This window comes from Physcomitrium patens, chromosome 6 (assembly GCF_059467195.1).
Source record: "Physcomitrium patens ecotype Gransden chromosome 6, ASM5946719v1, whole genome shotgun sequence".
Lineage (NCBI taxonomy): Eukaryota > Viridiplantae > Streptophyta > Bryopsida > Funariales > Funariaceae > Physcomitrium > Physcomitrium patens.
This window is the reverse complement of record NC_143415.1, coordinates 2,286,664-2,306,468: the sequence shown is the minus strand read 5'-3', so window position 1 is coordinate 2,306,468 and position 19,805 is coordinate 2,286,664. Positions and strand designations below refer to the sequence as shown.

General features: G+C 34.9%; 2 protein-coding genes and 1 long non-coding RNA gene across 3 annotated transcripts; 2 read left to right on the top strand and 1 right to left on the bottom strand.

Moving 5' to 3' along the window:
• The first annotated feature begins 164 nt into the window (after positions 1-164).
• LOC149989104 (uncharacterized) lies at positions 165-2,486 on the top strand. The gene is made up of 4 exons (XR_016503199.1): positions 165-289; positions 566-695; positions 1,569-1,809; positions 2,004-2,486. It is a non-coding gene; the product is annotated as an uncharacterized LOC149989104 (long non-coding RNA).
• On the top strand, positions 2,173-4,911 carry LOC112283164 (lysine histidine transporter-like 8). The gene is made up of 5 exons (XM_024521548.3): positions 2,173-2,844; positions 3,001-3,134; positions 3,334-3,761; positions 3,893-4,024; positions 4,169-4,911. Exons 1-5 carry the CDS (start codon positions 2,318-2,320, stop codon positions 4,658-4,660), a joined length of 1,713 nt encoding a protein of 570 aa, XP_024377316.1. The 5' UTR covers positions 2,173-2,317; the 3' UTR covers positions 4,661-4,911.
• A 12,436-nt stretch (positions 4,912-17,347) lies between these two features.
• LOC112283669 (uncharacterized) lies at positions 17,348-19,473 on the bottom strand. Its single transcript, XM_024522716.3, has 2 exons — positions 19,239-19,473; positions 17,348-18,790 (listed from the first exon to the last, which is right to left on the bottom strand). The coding sequence occupies exons 1-2, from the start codon at positions 19,266-19,268 to the stop codon at positions 17,702-17,704; spliced, it is 1,119 nt and encodes a 372-aa protein (XP_024378484.1). The 5' UTR covers positions 19,269-19,473; the 3' UTR covers positions 17,348-17,701.
• Positions 19,474-19,805: the final 332 nt, after the last annotated feature.

Genomic DNA, 19,805 nt, shown 5'->3' with positions numbered 1-19,805 from the left:
GTGACACGCTGTATATTTCATGTTTTTTTAGTTACATGTTTCCTCTTCTGGAAAAAATCAATGATGAACACTGGCGGTTTTTCAAAATTGCCTCTGGTGCCTGATGAGTCGCCACGCACCTTGATGATCCTTCTGAACTAAAATTTTGGTCCCGTAGTCATGAAGCCGTAGAGTTGGACTTGCGCTTTGGCAACCATGAGATTACGGCGTCATTGCAACAATGAATTTGGGAGAAATATAGAAAAGCGACGCGAGAAGACAGTGATGAGTCGATCAAAACAAACTAGAGGTAAATAAAGCGAGACCATGACATCAACAGGGGTCGGCAGGGCTTGTATAAGGCTGAAGAAGAGTGCCGCATCTGATCTCTTGCACAGAGTTGACAGTGTGGATCCAGTTACTTCTTAGGTTTCTCATCCTGTTCTCTGAATACTGGAAGTTTTGTACTGACTAGTGATTCGGAAGCTTTCATGAATCCAAATGTCGGCGATTCGCCATGTCATCAGATGATGCTATTGAAGAAGATGATGCTGAGTAACTAATTTTGGGGATTTTAGCGATACAGACTTCCCCAAAACAAAGGATGTCGATGCAGTGAGATCCTTATTAGATGATCTTGTCCCGGAAACAATTTCTGGAAAACCGATACGTGAGGATTGTGAAGGAGTTATTGGGCATAATTGGAAACTTTCTGGGTAAGTCTGCACTCAGAACTACTGTGCGTGTGTTTTACATCAGCCAGGTATGTTCACGCCCCCAACATTGGCAATTCCGGTTGAAATACAACGTCGGCCTTTTACTTGCATTCAAAGATTGAGCCTAGAGTTTGATCTAAAACATTCGTTTCTCAACCTGCTAGTGGAGGGCGAAATAAGCAATACGTTCTGACATCGTGTGAAGTATCAATGAATACAGAGTACAGATTGATCATGTGATCATGTCAAATGCCAAGTTTTGTCCTCCGTTTCTGCTTTGGCAGATCTTATTTGTCTTAATGTCGATTCCAGCATGCATGCTAGATTGCGCAACAATTTCGAGCGAGTTCTTCGCATCTTTATGGTATTTGGTTGGTATCTTGCTAACTGAATATTTATTGATTGTTGATCAATGAACCGTTTGCATGGGCAAGAAAAGATATGCCCAATGAAGCGCTCAACGCAGCCCAGAGCTCTCATATTGCACTTACTGTCAGAAAAAGAAACTGGCTTATAATTCTTATCAGCCGAAGATAAAGGGTTTTCTTGGAACTTCTCAGATTCTCATTATCTCACCTCAGTGGGTGCCTTATATTTGTGGTAGTATAAGTTCATGCTAGTTGTGGGCAGCATATTTCTGTAAAGCCTCTACACATCCTAATGACTCAAGGCTGTTTGTAAATTCTACCCCAGAAAGTTAAGTTAAATGTTTATATTTTGACTCTTCAACAAGATTGTCATAAATATTGGGTCGCAGGGACCATCCCGATGACCCCCACACATGTTACAGTCACAGCATTGTACCTAACGTTGAGAGCGCTCTGGGTCTTCCAAGTTCTGAAACTCACATGGAAGTTGTTGCCATGAATTCAGTTAAAGTTTGCTCTAGTGAAGTTAGTTTGAACTAAAGATTCGGCAACGATCTTTACTGTTGGCCCCTGAAGACCTAGAAGCAGAATATCGCAGGAATCGAGCGTCACTGTTTGCTTGCTTCTTCAAGAATCGTGTCTGCATGCCTGCAATTTGTGGATCCCAAGGGAAATTAAAGTACTGCGGCATCCATCCGTGACCCGGAAACTGTGCAGTTTCCTCGACAGTCGATTGTTATTGTCAGGTATGCATCCTTGACAGTGTACACCTCTAGGAATGAGATAATTCTAGCTAAGAGCGATGTGTGATGACATAAACTCTCATTACCTTTAGGAGCCTGTGAAGTCTTTGAGAGTGGGTGTTAGCAGTTGTCAAGGATAAGAGAGCCTGGTGATGGGATCCGTGCTGATCACGAGGCCCATGTGGCGTTGTGTGTAGGTAGTACATTCTGCAAGTGCCACCGTATTTTAGCCAACCATGAAAGTGCGCATTTATGAAGCCTTGTACAAATTATAATTTTGGCGTCCTGCTGAGTTCAGCTGGCAGCTCGTAGCATCTGCCAAGTTGCAACTAAAGCATCGAATCTTGGGACTGAATCTTCGTCAACCTTTAAGAGCATTCTTCTCCATCATTTCGACATCAGAAATGGTTTGGCGTCAGTAATTTGAAGGCTGCGAGCAAGAAATTTCGTATATTTTTTGAGCAGTTCAAATCTTGAAACCAAGATAAGTTCTGAGATAAACCATTCGAAGATGAGCACTTCAGGTAGGAAGGGCTCGATCGCCATGACGGAAAGAAGTCGTGCTCTTGTAGAAACGACAGCGTTATCGACATCTTCGAGCCCTGATGGAATGGCGCCACCAGTGCAGCCCATTGAGAGACCTTTTATCGCTGCTCCTCCTTTCTCGTTTCCTACAGCTTCCGACACACCAACAGAGGCTTCTTCTGTGACAATGACGCCGGAGTCCAGCTGCGACCAAACAAATTTTGGGTCCAACCTTATAGCGTCGCCATGGCGAAGTCCCACAAATAGAGCTGCGGGCAGACCGCCGTCGAATTTCGTCTCACCGATTGGGACACCCCTTCACAGGAGCCTGCACAATCTGCAACATTACCTCGAAGAAGGTGGACATTCCACAACACTCCATGTGAGAGACACATGGCTTCCACTGACCGAGAGCCGCAATGGAAATATGGTATACGCAGCATTCCACAATTTGAATGCCATGATAGGGTATCAGGCTCTATTCCTCCCATTCGCCTTCATTTACCTTGGCTGGTATGTGTGATCTTCCTTCACAATGCTGCCTAGTTTTTCTCCCCGCATTCCGTTCAAACTTCTACATTTAAATGATATGACTAACTACGCTTCGCAAATGTTCGCATTACGTGATCTCTACAGACTTGATTTCGATGTTTGTTGCTGTCTGTGCAGGACATGGGGCTTGACTGTATTATGCTTGGCTTTCACGTGGCAAATGTACACAAAATGGCAACTTATCATGCTGCACGAAACCGAACCTGGAAAGCGAATCCGGAACTATGTTGAACTTTCGCAAGAAGCTTTTGGTACTAAAATGACTATTCTCTTGTTTTAATTTTCACGAAAATGTCTCCAGGGTTAAGTGGTCAGGGGGATCATTCATGCACTCTTCACTCGCATGAGTTGCATTATTAGCATATGCATATCTACAACCCTTTTTGTAAGTCCAAAAAGCATCAATTACTACCATTTAAGCTATATCTCTCATGTGCTGTGCTTACGCAGGGCAGACCATAGGGTTTCACACGACAATTCCTGCTGTACTGAACTTGACTGTAGGGACCTCCATAGGTCTTGTGGTTGTGGGAGGGAGCGCACTAGAGCTTTTCTACCTGACTGTCTGCCACAAGTGTGTCGATAATCCTCTGTCAATGATCGAGTGGTGCATCGTATTCTCTGCTCTTTGTCTTATCTTAGCGCAATTGCCGAATATGAACTCCATAGCCAGTGTTTCACTAGCTGGAGCTCTCATGGCTGTCTCATACACTACCCTAATCTGGATGATCTCCGTCTTCAAAAAACGACCCCAAGACATCTCTTATTCATTGGCAACGAAGGGGGATAGTCCGTTAGTGACAACAGTTGCCGTCTTAAATGCAATTGGGATCATAACCTTCGCCTTCCGAGGCCATAACCTCGTTCTTGAAATACAGGTTTGTGGTGTCCCACTATTTGAATTATTTCACAGCTCAATTATGGATGTGCATCAGTTTATGACAGCGAGTAAGATAACGTAGTTGAAGAGCAGTGTTGTGTGCTCAAAACGACCGTTGCATCTGTGCAGGGAACGCTGCCGTCTACGTTGAAAGAGCCATCGTCTATATCTATGTGGAAGGGAGCAAAACTTGCAAACTTGGTTCTGGTCTTTTGCTTTTTTCCATTAGCAATTGGTGGTTATCGTGGATTTGGAAATAAGGCAAACTATCCTCACCTTAAAGTTCTTCATTCGAAGGCAATGTTGCAAATCTGCGTTAATACTAGACAAGAATCTAACTAGACAATTTTATGATCTTGAAATTTGCTACAACTCGTACATGATTTTATTCAGTTTCGTGTGCAGATGCTCAATTCAGGAATCTTGTACTCACTTCAAGCTGCGGATTTGTCCAAAACTGCGAGAGGATTCCTTGCTTTAACCTTCCTCTTTGTAATGTTCAGTTGTCTGAGCTCCTTCCAGATCTTCTCCATGCCAGTTTTTGACATGATCGAGCAATTCTACACAGGAAAATGGAACAAAAAGTGTAGTCCCTGTGTGAGGTTATTCTCTAGATCGGTGTATGTTCTAGTGGTCTTCTTCATGGCGATTGCATTTCCCTTTTTGACAAGCCTGGCTGGCCTTATAGGAGGCCTCAACTCCATTCCTGTTACTTTTGTCATACCCTGCTTCATGTGGCTAAGTATTCGACGACCTAACAAGCGGAGTTTCACCTGGTGCCTTAACTGGTTCTTGGCAATCTTTGGGATAATCACAAGTTGTCTTGTCAGTGCTGCAAGCGTAGGTGTTATCATCCAAAGAGGGATTAAGCTCGAGTTTTTCAAGCCTCATGCCTGAAAGAATTCCCTCTAACTCCGTCCATAATTTCGGGTGCAGAGTCGCACTTTTGCCGACATATCCCATTCCATTGCTGGCATCATCCTGCTAGCATCAGACTTTATTAGATAGAAAGAGAGTTGGTGAGATTGATAGAATCACAGGTGGAGCCACCCACATGAAACACGCTGGTCCATTATAAGAACAAGAATTTCAAATTTATTGTCTATATCTTTTCATTCAGAAGAGAGAATGTGATCTATATTTAAAAATATATTTCTTTATAATTATTTTAAATTTAATTTATAATATTGCTAATATTATTGCACAAATTTAAATATAACAAAATTTTATTGTTAGCTATATATATTTTAAATATAGTTATAACATTCTTGACTTTAAATAATATTACTTCTACACATAAGCATCTTAAAAATAGGACGACTCTTAAATATATTGTAGGTTTAAAAAAAACATAAAAAATAATGTAGAATACTAATTAGACTACTTTATTAAAGATTGTATGTTAAATTGTACACTTCATAGTATTACTGTTTTATAATTTACTACTAAAAGTAATTTTCAGTATATTATATATATATATATATATATATATATAGGTATACGAGAAAGATAAATAAATTATGAAGCATCTCTTGTAAGTATTTAACAATGTCCATAATTTAATTTTCTTTTTATACAAAACATTATTAAAGGTTTAGCACGTCTTTGTTTTATTATCTTTTTTATATTAATTGTTAATTCAAAGCCACCAAAAATTTGTTAAAAGAATATATACATATATAATTAATTTCTATTAGTCATTATGCCAAAAATTGATAACTAGCCATACATTGTGGATGATAGTCCACAATATAGTTGAATAGCCATTGTAGCTATTTTAGCCTTCAAAACCATCATGTGGTCTAACAAGACACATATCCACATGGCAATAGGTGAATTAATTATTAGTGTGTTTGAAATAGAAAGACGATATTGTTGGACCATGAACTTTTGTTATATAAGAGCTAAAAAAGAGAGGTTCATTTTAAGAAAACAATTCTTTTGAATCCTTGATGGTTAGGCAATAAGATTGCATATATCAACATGTTACCATTTAAGATAAAAACATTGCATATATCAACATATTTGTAATACTTAACCCCATGTTTTATTTTTAAACAAAGCAATAAAAACCAATTCTTCTTTAACGACATTAGCCTGTTTGTAAGATAAAAATTTATTTCTAATAATTTTGTAACTAACTACATTTGTAACTAATACACCACTTATGTTTTGGGATAAATGTATCAGTGATTTCTTAATCTGAGAATTTTAAAAATACACATATCATGTCATTTAAAGAGTCAAATTGCAGTATCAAAAACCTTAAACACTTAAAATGTTTTATGTATTTACAATATCTAGTAGAATCTACTGATAGATTATTAGCTATTGTAATTAGTCATTTTCAGATTATGAATTAAGGTATTATTTGAGATTGATTTAAGAAATATGCGAGTTAAGAGTAAAAATTTTATTATTGTATTAAAAAGGTTTTACATGTGTAACTATATACACACATACACATACACACACACACATATATATATATATATATATAATATTATTGAATTGTTATAAAAATTGATCTATAATATTTGACAGTTTAGATTGATAAAAATTCCAAATACAACTGTTACATAATCCAAGAATATGATGAATTTAGTTTTGTGTTGAAGATTATATCAGGTTTCAGAATTTTAAATTAGATAATTATACCTGATAAAAATCCTTTCAAACTGAATCTAAAACTCAAATAGTGAATAGATATATAGTGAACTCATAAATCAATCAGAATCAAACTCTTTAATTAGTATGTTTCAGAATTGATTCTTTTTAGTGTAATAAGTTTATTTATGGGTCTTATTAATGTCAATTAGGATTTGAATATTAAGACAGAAAAACCTCTTGACTTGACATTCTTGTCAAGTCAAATATTGTGAGTGATTTTGAGAGAGAGGAAACTTATTGTAAGAGTTTGTTTGGCTATGATGATTTAGCTATTTTAATAAAACTTTAGAATTTTCTTTATTCTTCACACTTGCACTCTTGGATTCCCCCTTTGTGGTGTGAGAAGTAGCTTGACTTAGTTGTGTGTAGATTCATAATCTTTCATTTGATAAGTGTTGTGGTGCAGCAGATTGTGATTTTTTTGCAATATTGTGTTTTTTGTGTATCTGTTTTGGGTATTGTTGTATTGCGGCCATACTGGAGTGTAGTTGATTTGGTATGTAATGTTGCTCGGATACTGTACCGCAGTATGGTATTGAGGCAGTAATGGAACTTCGAGGCGGAGCTACGAGGTAGAGTTGCGAGGTGCTGGATTGCGAGGAGGGCCGCGGCGCAGGTTGGTTGTAGGTCGCGGCTGATAATTTCAGTGCGTGGTGGTTATGCAAGTCGGGTGCGGAACAGCAGGTGCATAAGTAGAAATTAGATTGCGGAGCTTGGCCACAAAGAGCTGGGGTGCGAGACGGTGACCATTGGCGCAGGCCAGTTTGGGTGCTAGAACGGCAGTGGGTTGCAGTGCAAGGCGCCAAGGCAGGTTGCTGAAACAGAGTAGAGGTTTTGGAACAAGTGCGGCGCAGTTTTGATTTTTTGATTTGCATTTGGTTACTGTTTTTGAATTGGAGTGCAAAGCTGTAGTTGCAAACCAAGGTTATAGTGCAAGGTTTAGTGTGAATTCGCGTATGAATTTACGAGAGAGAAAAAGGAAAAAAGAAAAAGAAAAAAGAAGCTTGTTGCGGCTCGTGGCGGCAGTTCAAGTCAAACGGTCATAGGCACACTCGGTGACAGGTACCTCGGCACTAGGCATATATGGTGAAAGTCTCTGTGGTCGCAGACTCCACGCGGTCAAAGGCGAACGGTTATAGATCCCATAACGCAGTCATAGATCTCCCAAAAAAATACACTCACATTTGTCTAGAATTCGTAAGTATCAAGTTTTGGAGTTCACTCCAAGGACATATGGAGTCCAAATTTGACCATTTTTGAGTCAATTTACATGGAAGAGGTCCAAGGAATCCATTGGAGTTTTTGATTTTTGAAGTGGAGATCATTTAGGGCATTGAAGTGACATTTACTATTTGCCAATTGCTTTTTAAATGAGTTTTTGATTTTCTTTCACTTTTTCACATTTCATTTTGTTGCAATTGTCTTTAATGGTCACAAGTTATGCAATTTGTGACCATCAACTGCAAGTGCCAATTGCTCTAGTTCACTTTCAATTTTTGCTTTTACATTGTTGAAGATGAAGATATAATGTAGATTTTTGGATTTTATTTTTGGTGTCTTTTCTTAGTTGAAGGTATTTTTTCTAAAGGTTTTCTATGGTTATCTTATTTTTTATTTGTACTAGTTAATGTTAATAGACGTATCATAGAAATGAGGTTGAGTTGGTACTTGATAAGATCTTCCTATTAGTAGGTATATTGGATTTGTAATGATTACTAGTGAATTGTAAAGCTTGGTGGTGGTTGTAGGTACATGTTGCCATTTTATCCTTTAGATAGTTGCAAGTATCCAAGTAGTTTTTTTTATGGTTCATACTAGAAGTTGATATTATTGATTTCTTTCCCCAAACTACTTAGATAATGACCACACTTAAGACTTTGGACCAACAATAGATACTAATATGACTTTTCAGCTTGTTTCAATTTTGGATACTATTATAGGAAGCTTTGGATCTTAAGTGCAAATACATTTTATATAATAAAAGACAATCTTTGCAACATAGTCTTGGATCAAATCTTAGAATGAGTTGGAGGTATTTCTTTGCTAGATTGGAAGCTTAGGTTCTAGACATGGATGAAGGAAAAATGCTAAATGTCTTCCACTTTCAATAAGTGGTATACCTTTGAGCTATTACCACAACATTTGGAGCAATGGAATCAAGAGATGTATTTACTGAGAGCCAACTTGTTAAGATTTTTTAATCTAAAACTAACAAGATACTCTTAATTTAGACATATTAAGAATTATTTTTAATTATGATAGCAAGGCAATATTAATACAAGTGTTCACTAAAGTTAAAAAATGTGATAAAGTCTTTAGTCAATATGATGCTATTTACATAGTTACTTACATGATAGATGTATCTAGATTCAAAAAGGTTGCAATTGCCACAAGTAGTTTGACAAAAAGTCAATTAGAAATGATTATATCTTGTTGGAGGTGTGGTGAATCTGATCACACCAAAAATAACCTCAATTGCTTTAAGAAGAAAAAAAATCTTATATATAGAGAAGCTTAAGCTGAAAGCAAAAATGGCTAAGAAAAGAGACAAATCTAAAAAGAAGCAATTAAAGTTTATTTATTGTGATAAGTTGTCAAGGACAAGAACTCGATGAAAAGCAATTTAGACAAGTGAGCCTTCACTCAAAGAAAGGTAACAAAATATAAATAAACAAGTATACATATTCACAAAATAATTGGTAGAAGACAAATATCACTGATCTTATAGAAGTAGATAATAATCAAGAATTTGAATTGAAAGAAGACGTAGACTCAAGGTGGTACCGACTTAGGTTGGAATATCTTCTTCATTAATATAGATATAATATTAGTAAATGTATATAAGAGCCAACAACCAATCTTGTAAATGCAATAGAGAAGGTCAAAACTTTTTATCAATAACATCCATTTAAATCAATATAAAGAGTCAATTAAATATTTTCTATAAAAGAAAAAATATTCAATAAAGATTATATTCTATCTTTATTTTTCATTGTGATTTCTTTATATTAGTGGTACTAATAAGATAGAAAATCAATAGCCAATAGATTCAAGTCAAAAACTTTTATTTTTTGACTTGTTAGATGAGACATTGCAATTATTATAGCCTTCAAGATGATATAAAAAAAATGAAGACCTTCAAAAATGACATATTTTTTCTTAAATAGATGGCAAGTTACTATACATTTGAAATTGAAACCTTAGTAGTAACTTCTAGTATTTGGTGATTTTATCAAAGGTAGAAACCACTCATGATGGTATTACAAATGTTTTATTTGAAAAAAGTTATGAAGGCGTCAACAATGATCAAATAATGAGTTAGTCTTTCCTACCTAAAATGAAACATTATTCATGGCAAAGAAAACCTATCAACTATCTATAAAGAGAACAAAGATCAAAGTATGTAGCAAATATAATTTGCTACATTATGGACTTCTTTAGTATGTGATTACCGCTCCTTGTAAAACTCGTTCCTAAAAAGAGAGGTAATATTACACACATATATAGTTATTTTATCATTATCTAGATAATATGAATAAATAGAAATATATAAAAGTAAATTAATTTTATAATATTTTATAGAAAAGCTTTCTAAAAGCTTTATAGACATGATTTCATCTTTATACATATCCACAAAATAATTGGTAGATTGAATATTTGACCAATAAATTAGCCACATATCAAATATTAGCATACTATGGTTTAGCTATTATGTAAAAATAATGCATATATATATATAATTTATTATACAATGTAGTAAGAGTTATGTTATTTGATTTTAGTTGATTACAAAATGTGGTTAGATTGCCACTATAAAATAGTTAGTCTAAAAAAGCTACTATTGAGGTTGATTTTTATATTGATAATAGTTTTTATATATTTAGAGCCACCTTTATTAAACATTAGTGGTTCTTAGAGTCTTATTTTGTTTTTTTATTTGTTATTTAAAAGACATATTATGTAAAACTTGTTAGAAAAAAAGATTAGAGAAGGATTTTTATATAAAAAGAAATAATTAGGCCAATTATACAAATGAATGGAGATGGATGATAAAATTCTCCATTCCTATTGGCCAAAAGTCATATCCAATGGACTTCAATGAGGTTGCCTGAGGCCTTAATAGAAATCAAGATTATTCTTTTGAGAACATCAAAGATTATGGTCATTTATTTTAGGATTTTGATATAATTTTGGTATAAATTTTGTATAATTTGGAGTTTTTATGAAGGAGATATAGGCGCTCAAAGTCAAGGTATTGATTCTATACCTATGATTACTCTTTGGAGCATAGCACCTTTATATAAAAGAATTTTGAAAATTAAATTATGTAATTAAAATTTTGATTTAAAAGGCTATATTTTTTATTTAAAAAGCAAAAGTTTTGGACTTGATTTGAAGGAGAAACGATTTCTTGAAGACAATACTTCCAAATTGAGGTTAGTCAATGAACCAATTTCATGAAGGGTTTGGTTCTAGCCATATCTTCGGCATTTCGATGAATGTTTAGCTAAATTATTTTATAAATGTGTTTTATTATATTATAAAGCTACATAAAAAATTTTGTGACATTTAAATTTTGGATTTTAGAGTTATAAAGAAATTAGTACTCGGATGCTTATAAATTCGGATTTCAAGTACCTACTAGGGATTTCTAAGATGTTAGAAAATCTATATTTAATTTATAATTTATTTTTTTGATTAAGCTTAAGAATAAATTCTATATTATCTAGAAATTTTTAAAAAATTGAATGATTGGATCAAGAGATATGAAATTCTAAAGTTCAAGGAAAAAAAAAATTTGAAAAAAAAATTAAAAATTAAAAAGGATTTATTATAATTTGAGCATTTTTTACAAAATAAAGGAATTTTTGGGAGCCAAGAATTTATGTTGGAGATATAGAGCTATAATAAAATTATGATACAAATATAAATTTTGTAAAAGATTATAATTTTTTTTTGAAATTATTGAAAACCTAACTTATCTACAAATGATTAGTTATGATTTGGTAGAGCAAAGCTAATCTCTCTACAGCTAGGTATCCAATGTATTTCCAAATCATAAATCACACCATACAACAACATGTTGGTAGATTTTAATATAAGCTAATCATGTGGTGGACATATAAGAAACTTCCCTTATAAATCAAGATAATAGTTTTATAAATTAGACACATGTTGAAGGTCCTATAGAATGTTGCCATATATTACTTAGTTAGATAATATATATATGGAGGTAAGAGTGAATTCTTCTTTATTCTTGTCAATTTTTTTTCTTCTTTTTAGTCTAGTTTCAAGAGTTTCTAGATTTTTAGTCTTTGACAATAGCCATTTTAGTTTCCTCTTGAATATACATACTTTCTTATTATTGTTTTGTCATCTTTTTTTGATAATTACTTCACTTGTTTATGTATCTTCTTTGAATTCTTGTCCTTGATATTATTTCTATTAACCTTCTTGGATTTGGAACAACTTAGATTTATCTCATATGCTTACAATAATATTTTTTAGAATCAACAACTTCTTATATATCAAGTTGATAATATCTTAGATAATAATCAAGTTTCTATGGTTTTTTTAAAGGTTGTTGAGCCTACTCTTGCCTTAATTAATAAGATAGGAAAACGTCATAGTGCATCTTGTATATTTGTAATATTTTAAGCATCATTTGTAATCCAAATACATAAATATGATATGGTTTGGGATGTTAATTTTCAAACTTATAAAGAATCTAATGCAAATGAGAGATAATGTGCTATAGGCTTTTCAAGTGACACCACAACTACTCATGACATGACAAAGAGGCAATGTCATTTTTTTCTAGACTAAGCTATAGACCTCAATACTTTAGTGTGGATTTTTGGCATATGTCTTGTTGTTTAAAAGAATATTCATTATCATTTTAGTACTATGAGGTCAATGAATAATAATCAAAGGATAATAGATCTTGAATTAATTAATTTTAAATTTGAAGAATTTGAGTTATTTTTTATTTAAAGAACCATACAACTAATGAGATATAATATTAACATGTTGTTGTTGCTTTAAACAAAGAATTTATATATATATATATATATATATAAGAGATTTTTTTATAAATTTTTTTATTGAAAGATACTTCATATTCTACTAACATTGTTAATTCATATACACATTGTCGTAATGAAGTCCTTCATTTGCTTATAAATGAAGATGTTGAGGATACAAGAATTATTTCTTCAACATATTAGTAATTAAAGGCCATGGTAGCATATAATAGTACTCTATTGATGAAAAAAGAGACCATACAATAAGATGTGCTAAAAAAAGAAGTATGCAAGCTTTTATTTTCTTATATTGTAATTACTTTGCTTTTAGCCTTAAAGACCTTCAAGGTTATAAATCCAAATTTATTCACATCCAATTGAAAGATGATCATTCAATCTTTTGATGACCTTACAAACTTAATGCCTTAGAAAAAAGTTGATATCTATACTTGTTGCCATGAATTATTGATTGCAAGATTAATTGAACTTTTCAATGACTAATATGCTTGCACTATAGTTATGGCTTTGAAATAGGATTTTTTTAGCAATTAGATAAAAAAAGCAAATATATAGAGACTATTATTAAGTTAATTATAAGACCAAGTCTCATTGATATCCAATACCAATGCTAGAAGAATTATTTAATATAATAAGATTTTTTTAAGTATTTAGCACTTATAATTTAAGATCTAGTTATCATCAGTTATCAATACTTATTAAAGATCAAGTAAATAAAATATTTTAGAGAATTAAGTAAGATAGCAAAGATAAATTCTATTATTAGAAATTTCTTCTATTTGGCCTAAAAAATGCATTAATTGAGTTTCAAAAGATGATAGGTTGAATTTTATCTAATTTTTTATTTGCTAGATACTATATTAATGATGTTTTCATTTGTAATAGTAGCCTACAACATCATGTGTGGCATTTATAAGCAATATTTGAGTGATTACAATAATAAAAATTGTATTTGTATCATGGAAAGTATAAATTTTTCTATAAATTATTACCATATTTGAATCATATAATTATCCTAAGAAATCTTTGTGTGCAATAAGCAAAGATAAAAATCTCAAGACCAAGTAATATTTTACAACTTGAAGCTTTTTTAAGATTAATAAATTATTACCAAAGGTTTATTAAGAACTTCAACTTGATTTCCAAGCCTTAAAATATTTTCATAGTCAAAAATCAGCAATGAACTTGGGATTGTGAGTAATAACATATATTTGACACATTGAAGCAAAATTTGGGTTTAGTTCTAATATTTTGACATTCAAATGCCATTGAAACTTTTCAACTATACATAGATTAAAGTGCAGTAGGATTGGAAGCAATCTTGACATAGAAAGATTATATGAGACAAGAATATGTCATTAAATTTTATAGAAGAAATAACAATATAAAATGCAATTATTCATCTTATGAAAGAAAAGCTTTGGTAGCATTTTGGGCTATTGCTTACTTTTAATCTTACTTGTATACTCAATAATTTATACTAGTAACTGACCATCAACCTTTGAAGTGGCTCATAGAATCATATAAGCTTAGTATCAAATTTGTTAGATAGACTTTATTGCTTCAAGAATATGAATTTTAGGTTGTATATTGCACATGCATTACCAATTTGGATGTTAATGGTCTTCCTTGTAATCCAAGTCATTTAAAAGAAGACTTAATTAAAGCTTGGTGGTAAAGGAATTGCAATAGAAAGGCAATTATTTGATGGTATGTAACTACATACTTGACTTATATGTCAAGTTCTACAACATTAATTCTTAATCAAAGCTCACATAAAAAATGGAAAAAAATCCAAGTGATTTGCAATATGTGAGAGAATCTTATAGTCTTATACAAGCTTCAACAAAGAATATTTCTTTTAACTATTTCTACTATAAAAATAAAAATAAAATAAGACACCAAACAACAAGGTTTTGTTGAAAAAATAATTAATTCTTCTATATATGGCTTCATAGAGCTAGACACAAAGTTCCAAGACAAGATAAAAGAACTTTCTTGGCACAACAAGTACATGGAGAATTTGATCATTTTGAGGTGTGCATAACATATTTTGTATTACAAAACTAATATTGATAGAATGATATGTATTAATAAGTGGCCATATATGTTTTTTGGTGTAAAATGTGTAATCGAGCATTATCATCTTATTACCTCGGTCGAAGCCCTTATGTATCATAAATTTGGATTACCATTGGTCTTTGGATTTTATGGGACTACTTATTGTTATTATACATATAGTTAAATACATATTATTGATGGCAGAGTATTTTAGTAAGTAGATTAAACTTCTGGCCTTATCACAAAATTCTTTAAAATTAAGAGCTATAGTTTTTCTTAATCATATTAGACCACGTATTGAAGTCTCAACAGATCAAAAGAGAAAATTTTTAAGGATATTTGAGGCTTTATATACTAAAGTTCTTTAAGAAGGCCATGCCTATGGCTATAAAAAACTTATTTATTATTTAACATTGCAATATCTTACAATATGCTTGTATTTGTAGTGGAACTTATTGATTTCAATTATGGATATTTTTCAAAGGAAATTATATATATTTATAATATAAGGTATCTACAAGACTTGATGTTAAGATAGGGCGCATAATTCTATATATATATTATGTTATCTAATAATATTTTATTGTTGGAAGGAAATGATAAATAAGAGTGTCTAAAAAATTTAAAGAATTATATTTTTTTATCATCTTCCTATTGATGATTTTGTACATCCTCAATTAATAACCATATCAATTGATCCTCTTTATTTTGTATATGGTAAGAAAAAAATAGTTCTTACCATACTTTTTTGTAATCAATACCAACAAGGGTGGCATATGGCATGCTTCACACCACCTCTTTTGACTATTTTGTTAGGAGATTTGATTTTTTCTTATTATAAGAAATCTTTTAGTCATATCTTATATCTTGATAAGAATTGAAGATTTTTTCTCCCATGTTTTTAATATATTTTGGTGGTCTAGCTACTACAACGTTGGTTTTGATGAATACATTTCTACAACAATATTATTGTGACATTCATCTTTGGATATGTGTATTTTATAGTCCTAATTGAGTGGAAAGGCTCCTAATCAATTAAAAGATGTATTTAAGAATATATTAGTTGTTCATTTATATTTTATTTAAATTACATACTTTGTAATTATTTTCTAGTATTTGATGTATTATGTATAACAAACTTTTTTTACACAACAACAATCACGTGATGTCACACCAAGTACCAAATCCCATCAAATATATATAATTTATGGTTTTTCCATCCATTAAATTTTTTTTGTTAGTTGACTTATTAATGTCAATTAGGGTTTGAATACTTAGATAGAAAAATCCTTTGATTTGACATTCTTGCCAAGCTAAGCCTTTTAAAAGAGAGAAAATTTGTTACAAAGATTTATTTATCTATGGTGATTTAGTTATTTTAATAAAGCTTTAGAATTTTCTCTATTCTTCACACTTGCACTCTTGGATTCCTCCTTTGTGGTGTGAGAGGTAGCTTAACTTAGTTGTGTGTAGATTTATAATCTATTATTGAAAGTGTGTTGGTTGTGCATTTGTATTTGATTTAGATTACATACTTTATGATTGGTTTGTAGCACTGGATGTGTTGTGTGTAACAATCTTTGTTTACACTATACTTTGGCTCCATTAAGAGAAGACCTTCACAACAATGACATGAATAAAGATTTTATTAATTATTATTCATGCTAAAAAAAATTTAAATTTTTACAAGAGAAAGAAAATTAATAGTATTTACTAAATTAATTGACATTTGGTTCAGAATTTTATTTTTAAAAAAAAGAATAATAATCATTAAAATTGAAACACAAAACTTGTTGCTAAGTTTTTAAAAAAATTAAAGAATGTTATTTTTTTTTGACAAATTCAATAGCATAACTCATTTGTGTTTGAGAAGCAATTCACTTCTCTATTAAAATTAATTAACTTTTTAACCATTTGGGAAGATTGATAGAATATGAAAAAAAGTATTGCTTATAAGAGAGTTACAATTCTCAAATCTGTAAACACAAATAAGCACACATTCATCTACGAACACATTCATTCATACACACATACAGTGGGTGCGAGGGGGGAAGGAAGCCCGGCCCAGCCCAGTCCGGGCTGCATCGCAGTGCAGAGATTGGGATGAGTGAGTGAGTGGCGTAATAAAAAGAAGTTTGCTTGCTTCTTCTTTTTTTAACTGTGTTGTTGTTGTTGCTTTTATATTATTGTTTTCGGCATGTGATTGAAGCTTTCACTGACACACACTCCACCCAGTATCAGCACCCCTGCTCCTGCATCTACAGGAGCTGCAGCTAGTGTCGACAAACTCACGGAAGTATCAAACAAACAAACAAAACAAAACAAAAGGAAAGAAAAGGAAGAAGAGAAAGATGCCGCAGAAGGCAGCTTTGGGATAGATAGTACGGGGCGAGGGAGGGGAGGGCACCACCACCACCACCAGCTATCTTTCTGTTCTACTGTAATGTAGCACGTATGCCTCGTGTTTTGTACGACTAAGGAACAAGATTTGGAGTAAAATTTCGTGCAGTTGAAGAACCAATACTTTTTGCTGGCAATCTTATGTCTGACAGGCAAGCAAACCCCCCCTCCCCATGCTAGACTCCCACCTAGACGCCAACTCTCACTCAGAACCAATTGATGGCCAGGAACAAAATATTTATATATATATATATATATATATATGTCCAATTAATCTACAAACCACTAGTAGAAATATCAGTGTCGTGATTGAGTGCATCATCCACGAGTTTAGTGGTGTGCCGATAACAGAACAAGAAGGGTTCACAATTCACTGGAAAAAAGGCCAAGTCACCCACTCATTTTCAACCCATTTCGCTAAAACACTGTTTATTTCACATCTCGAGGTGAGGAGGGCGATTGCCCTGCCAACCTCATGGATTCAAAGGTCCAGCGTATCCTGCCTCCTCCTGATAACAGTAACAATCCTAGCACCAAAAAATTATCTTTATGCTAAAGCTGTGAGATGGGCACTGTCATGTGCACTGCAGGTCGGGTCTGGAGCCCGACGAGCATGAACCTCTCGGAGCACAAAATCGCTGTGGATTGCTGAAAATTGAACGCGCCGACTTAGTATTTGACTTTCCGCAGAGACGCCTGTACGTGGAAAAATAATACATAGTCATACCATGCCAGAAAACACAATTCCAGAGGGTGGTTGTATCGATCAGTACTCGATGTGCTTCACGTAATTAGGGTTCCCGACGGGAAGACGGGAGAAGGACACTTGAGATCGATACACTGGCCGTTCGTTATAAGCCGTTGTGTACGCGCTAGCACCATTTTCATAGAATGTGCGAGGACTGTACTCACGGTCATTGATGTACTCGGCATCATGGTGTCGGTGCCGGTTGAAGGATGGCATGCGACGGACATTGGCAAACGCCACCCGCGTATCAGCCGCGTATTGAGGTCGCTGGTCATAGCTAGTGATGAATTCCGCCTCGTGATGTCGGTGTTTGTTGAACGATGGCATGCTGCGGAACCCCGTATAATCCTTGACCTCGTAGTCCTGGCCGCGCTGGCCGTATCCGTCGTATTGGGTCACTTTGCCACTGGCGAAAGAAGGTAGCCTCCCCAAGCTCGGCCTGCCGCTCTTGGAGCCGTAATCTGGGCGATAATGGCCGGTGCCCGATCGTTCGTCACGAACCGAATACCCACGGTATGAGTCATCCCTGCTCTGATAACGGCCCAAGCTACCACGGCGGCCAGACCCACGCTTGCTATCTTCGTCGTCATCGGAGTCGTTGCTGATCAACTCGCATTTCTGCTTCACGGCTCTCTCGGCCTTCACCAGGCATCTGCTCACGTCGATATTACTACCCGTAACTGTCACCCGAGAGTTCATGGGATCGCATTCCACAAATTCCACTCCCTCAACCTCACCCAACTCCTCCTCTACTTTCTCCTTGCACTTGTCGCAGCACATGGGCACCATCAACTCGATCTCATCAGAGTCGTTGTCCCCCAACCTAGAGCCACGGAAAGATTTGCGGTACTCGCGCGGAGACTCCTGGGCGGTTCTCCTGTAATCACCTCGGGGAGAATGGTTGCTCTGCCCACGCCACTTCCGGTCCGACCTGTCGTACCCATCCTGGTAATCATCCAAAGCTTGCCCGTATGGCCTTTGGTAACCGCTGCGCACTTCCGAAGTAGAGCTCTGTGGATAGCCGTAGTACTTCGTGGATCCCTGGGAGTAGCGCTGGTCGTACCCAGAGCGGTAACGATACTCTGGCTCGTCCTTCCCTTTCAACAACTGCAAGGTCCACGAACACATTAAGCGTCAAAACATACATCGCAGGTATTCGGACAAAATACCTTCAGAAACAATTCATTTCCACACAAATACGAGGAAGAGTGACCAACACTACGTGGACGATACAGAGAATTCCATCATATTCCAGAAAATTGCAGGACTCTTTCTTTGGGCTTCACAGACTTCGCAGTCCTCATGGCAATGGTGAAACAGACACTCAATAAAACGCGTGCCGACCAACATACAAGCCACTAACTCCAATTCACGTGCACATCACAACGAGGTCAACGAGGTCACTGCCAAAGAAAAGAAATGAAAAGAAAAGAAAATAACTTATGCGATTGTTTCTTGCATCGATGTGCACCTTCGAACAGAACGCACACAGAGATCAGAAGCACAAACAATCCTATCTTTAAGAGCAAACCGGTCACAGTAGCCGATAACATACCTCCTTGATGCCCTCCACGAGGCGAGACATAGTTAAAACCTGGCTCTGAGTTTGGGACTCTGGTGTGTGCTAAACCGTCAGCAAACACTAATCCCTGGATTCAACCAAAGCACTCACGGACTCAAGGTGCCAACAACTAACAAAGAAACAAGCGAAGAAGAGCCTCACGTTGGCCTCGAGGACGGCAACAGATGTAGACACTGTCCTGCAAGTCCTGAGCGGGACTCCTGCGTTCGAAAGGAATCTGAAGGAACAAGGCAATTGACCTGGCTCTTGACAGAGTGCGCCTCAGGTGGATAGATGGTGGGCCATGGGAATGAGGCTCGGCATTCTGATCTCTCTCTCGCTCTCACTCAATTGACTCGGTACACAGTTCTGGTGGGTGTGTCAGCTCTGATCGAGCTGCCCAACCCTACATGGGCGACAAACGAGGGTGAAGATGGGATCTTCTCTGCGGATGATGCTCCTTTTTTCCACGCCCCACTTTTCTTCTTTCATCCTGGTAATCATCCAAGGCCCTTGTTTTCCTGCTTCCCGCTCTCACATTAGGTCGCCGGATTTACGGAA

What these genes read in the sequence shown, in the direction of transcription:
- LOC112283164 (XM_024521548.3), top strand. Translation starts at nt 2,318, where the DNA reads ATGAGCACTTCAGGTAGGAAGGGCTCGATCGCCATGACGGAAAGAAGT. An exon ending in ACTTTCGCAAGAAGCTTTTG is followed by an intron (nt 3,135 to 3,333) that starts GTACTAAAATGA and finishes GTGCTTACGCAG; the next exon opens with GGCAGACCATAGGGTTTCAC. An exon ending in ACCTCGTTCTTGAAATACAG is followed by an intron (nt 3,762 to 3,892) that starts GTTTGTGGTGTC and finishes GCATCTGTGCAG; the next exon opens with GGAACGCTGCCGTCTACGTT.
- LOC112283669 (XM_024522716.3), bottom strand. Translation starts at nt 19,268, where the DNA reads ATGTCTCGCCTCGTGGAGGGCATCAAGGAG. An exon ending in TCGTGGAGGGCATCAAGGAG is followed by an intron (nt 18,791 to 19,238) that starts GTATGTTATCGG and finishes TGGACCTTGCAG; the next exon opens with TTGTTGAAAGGGAAGGACGA.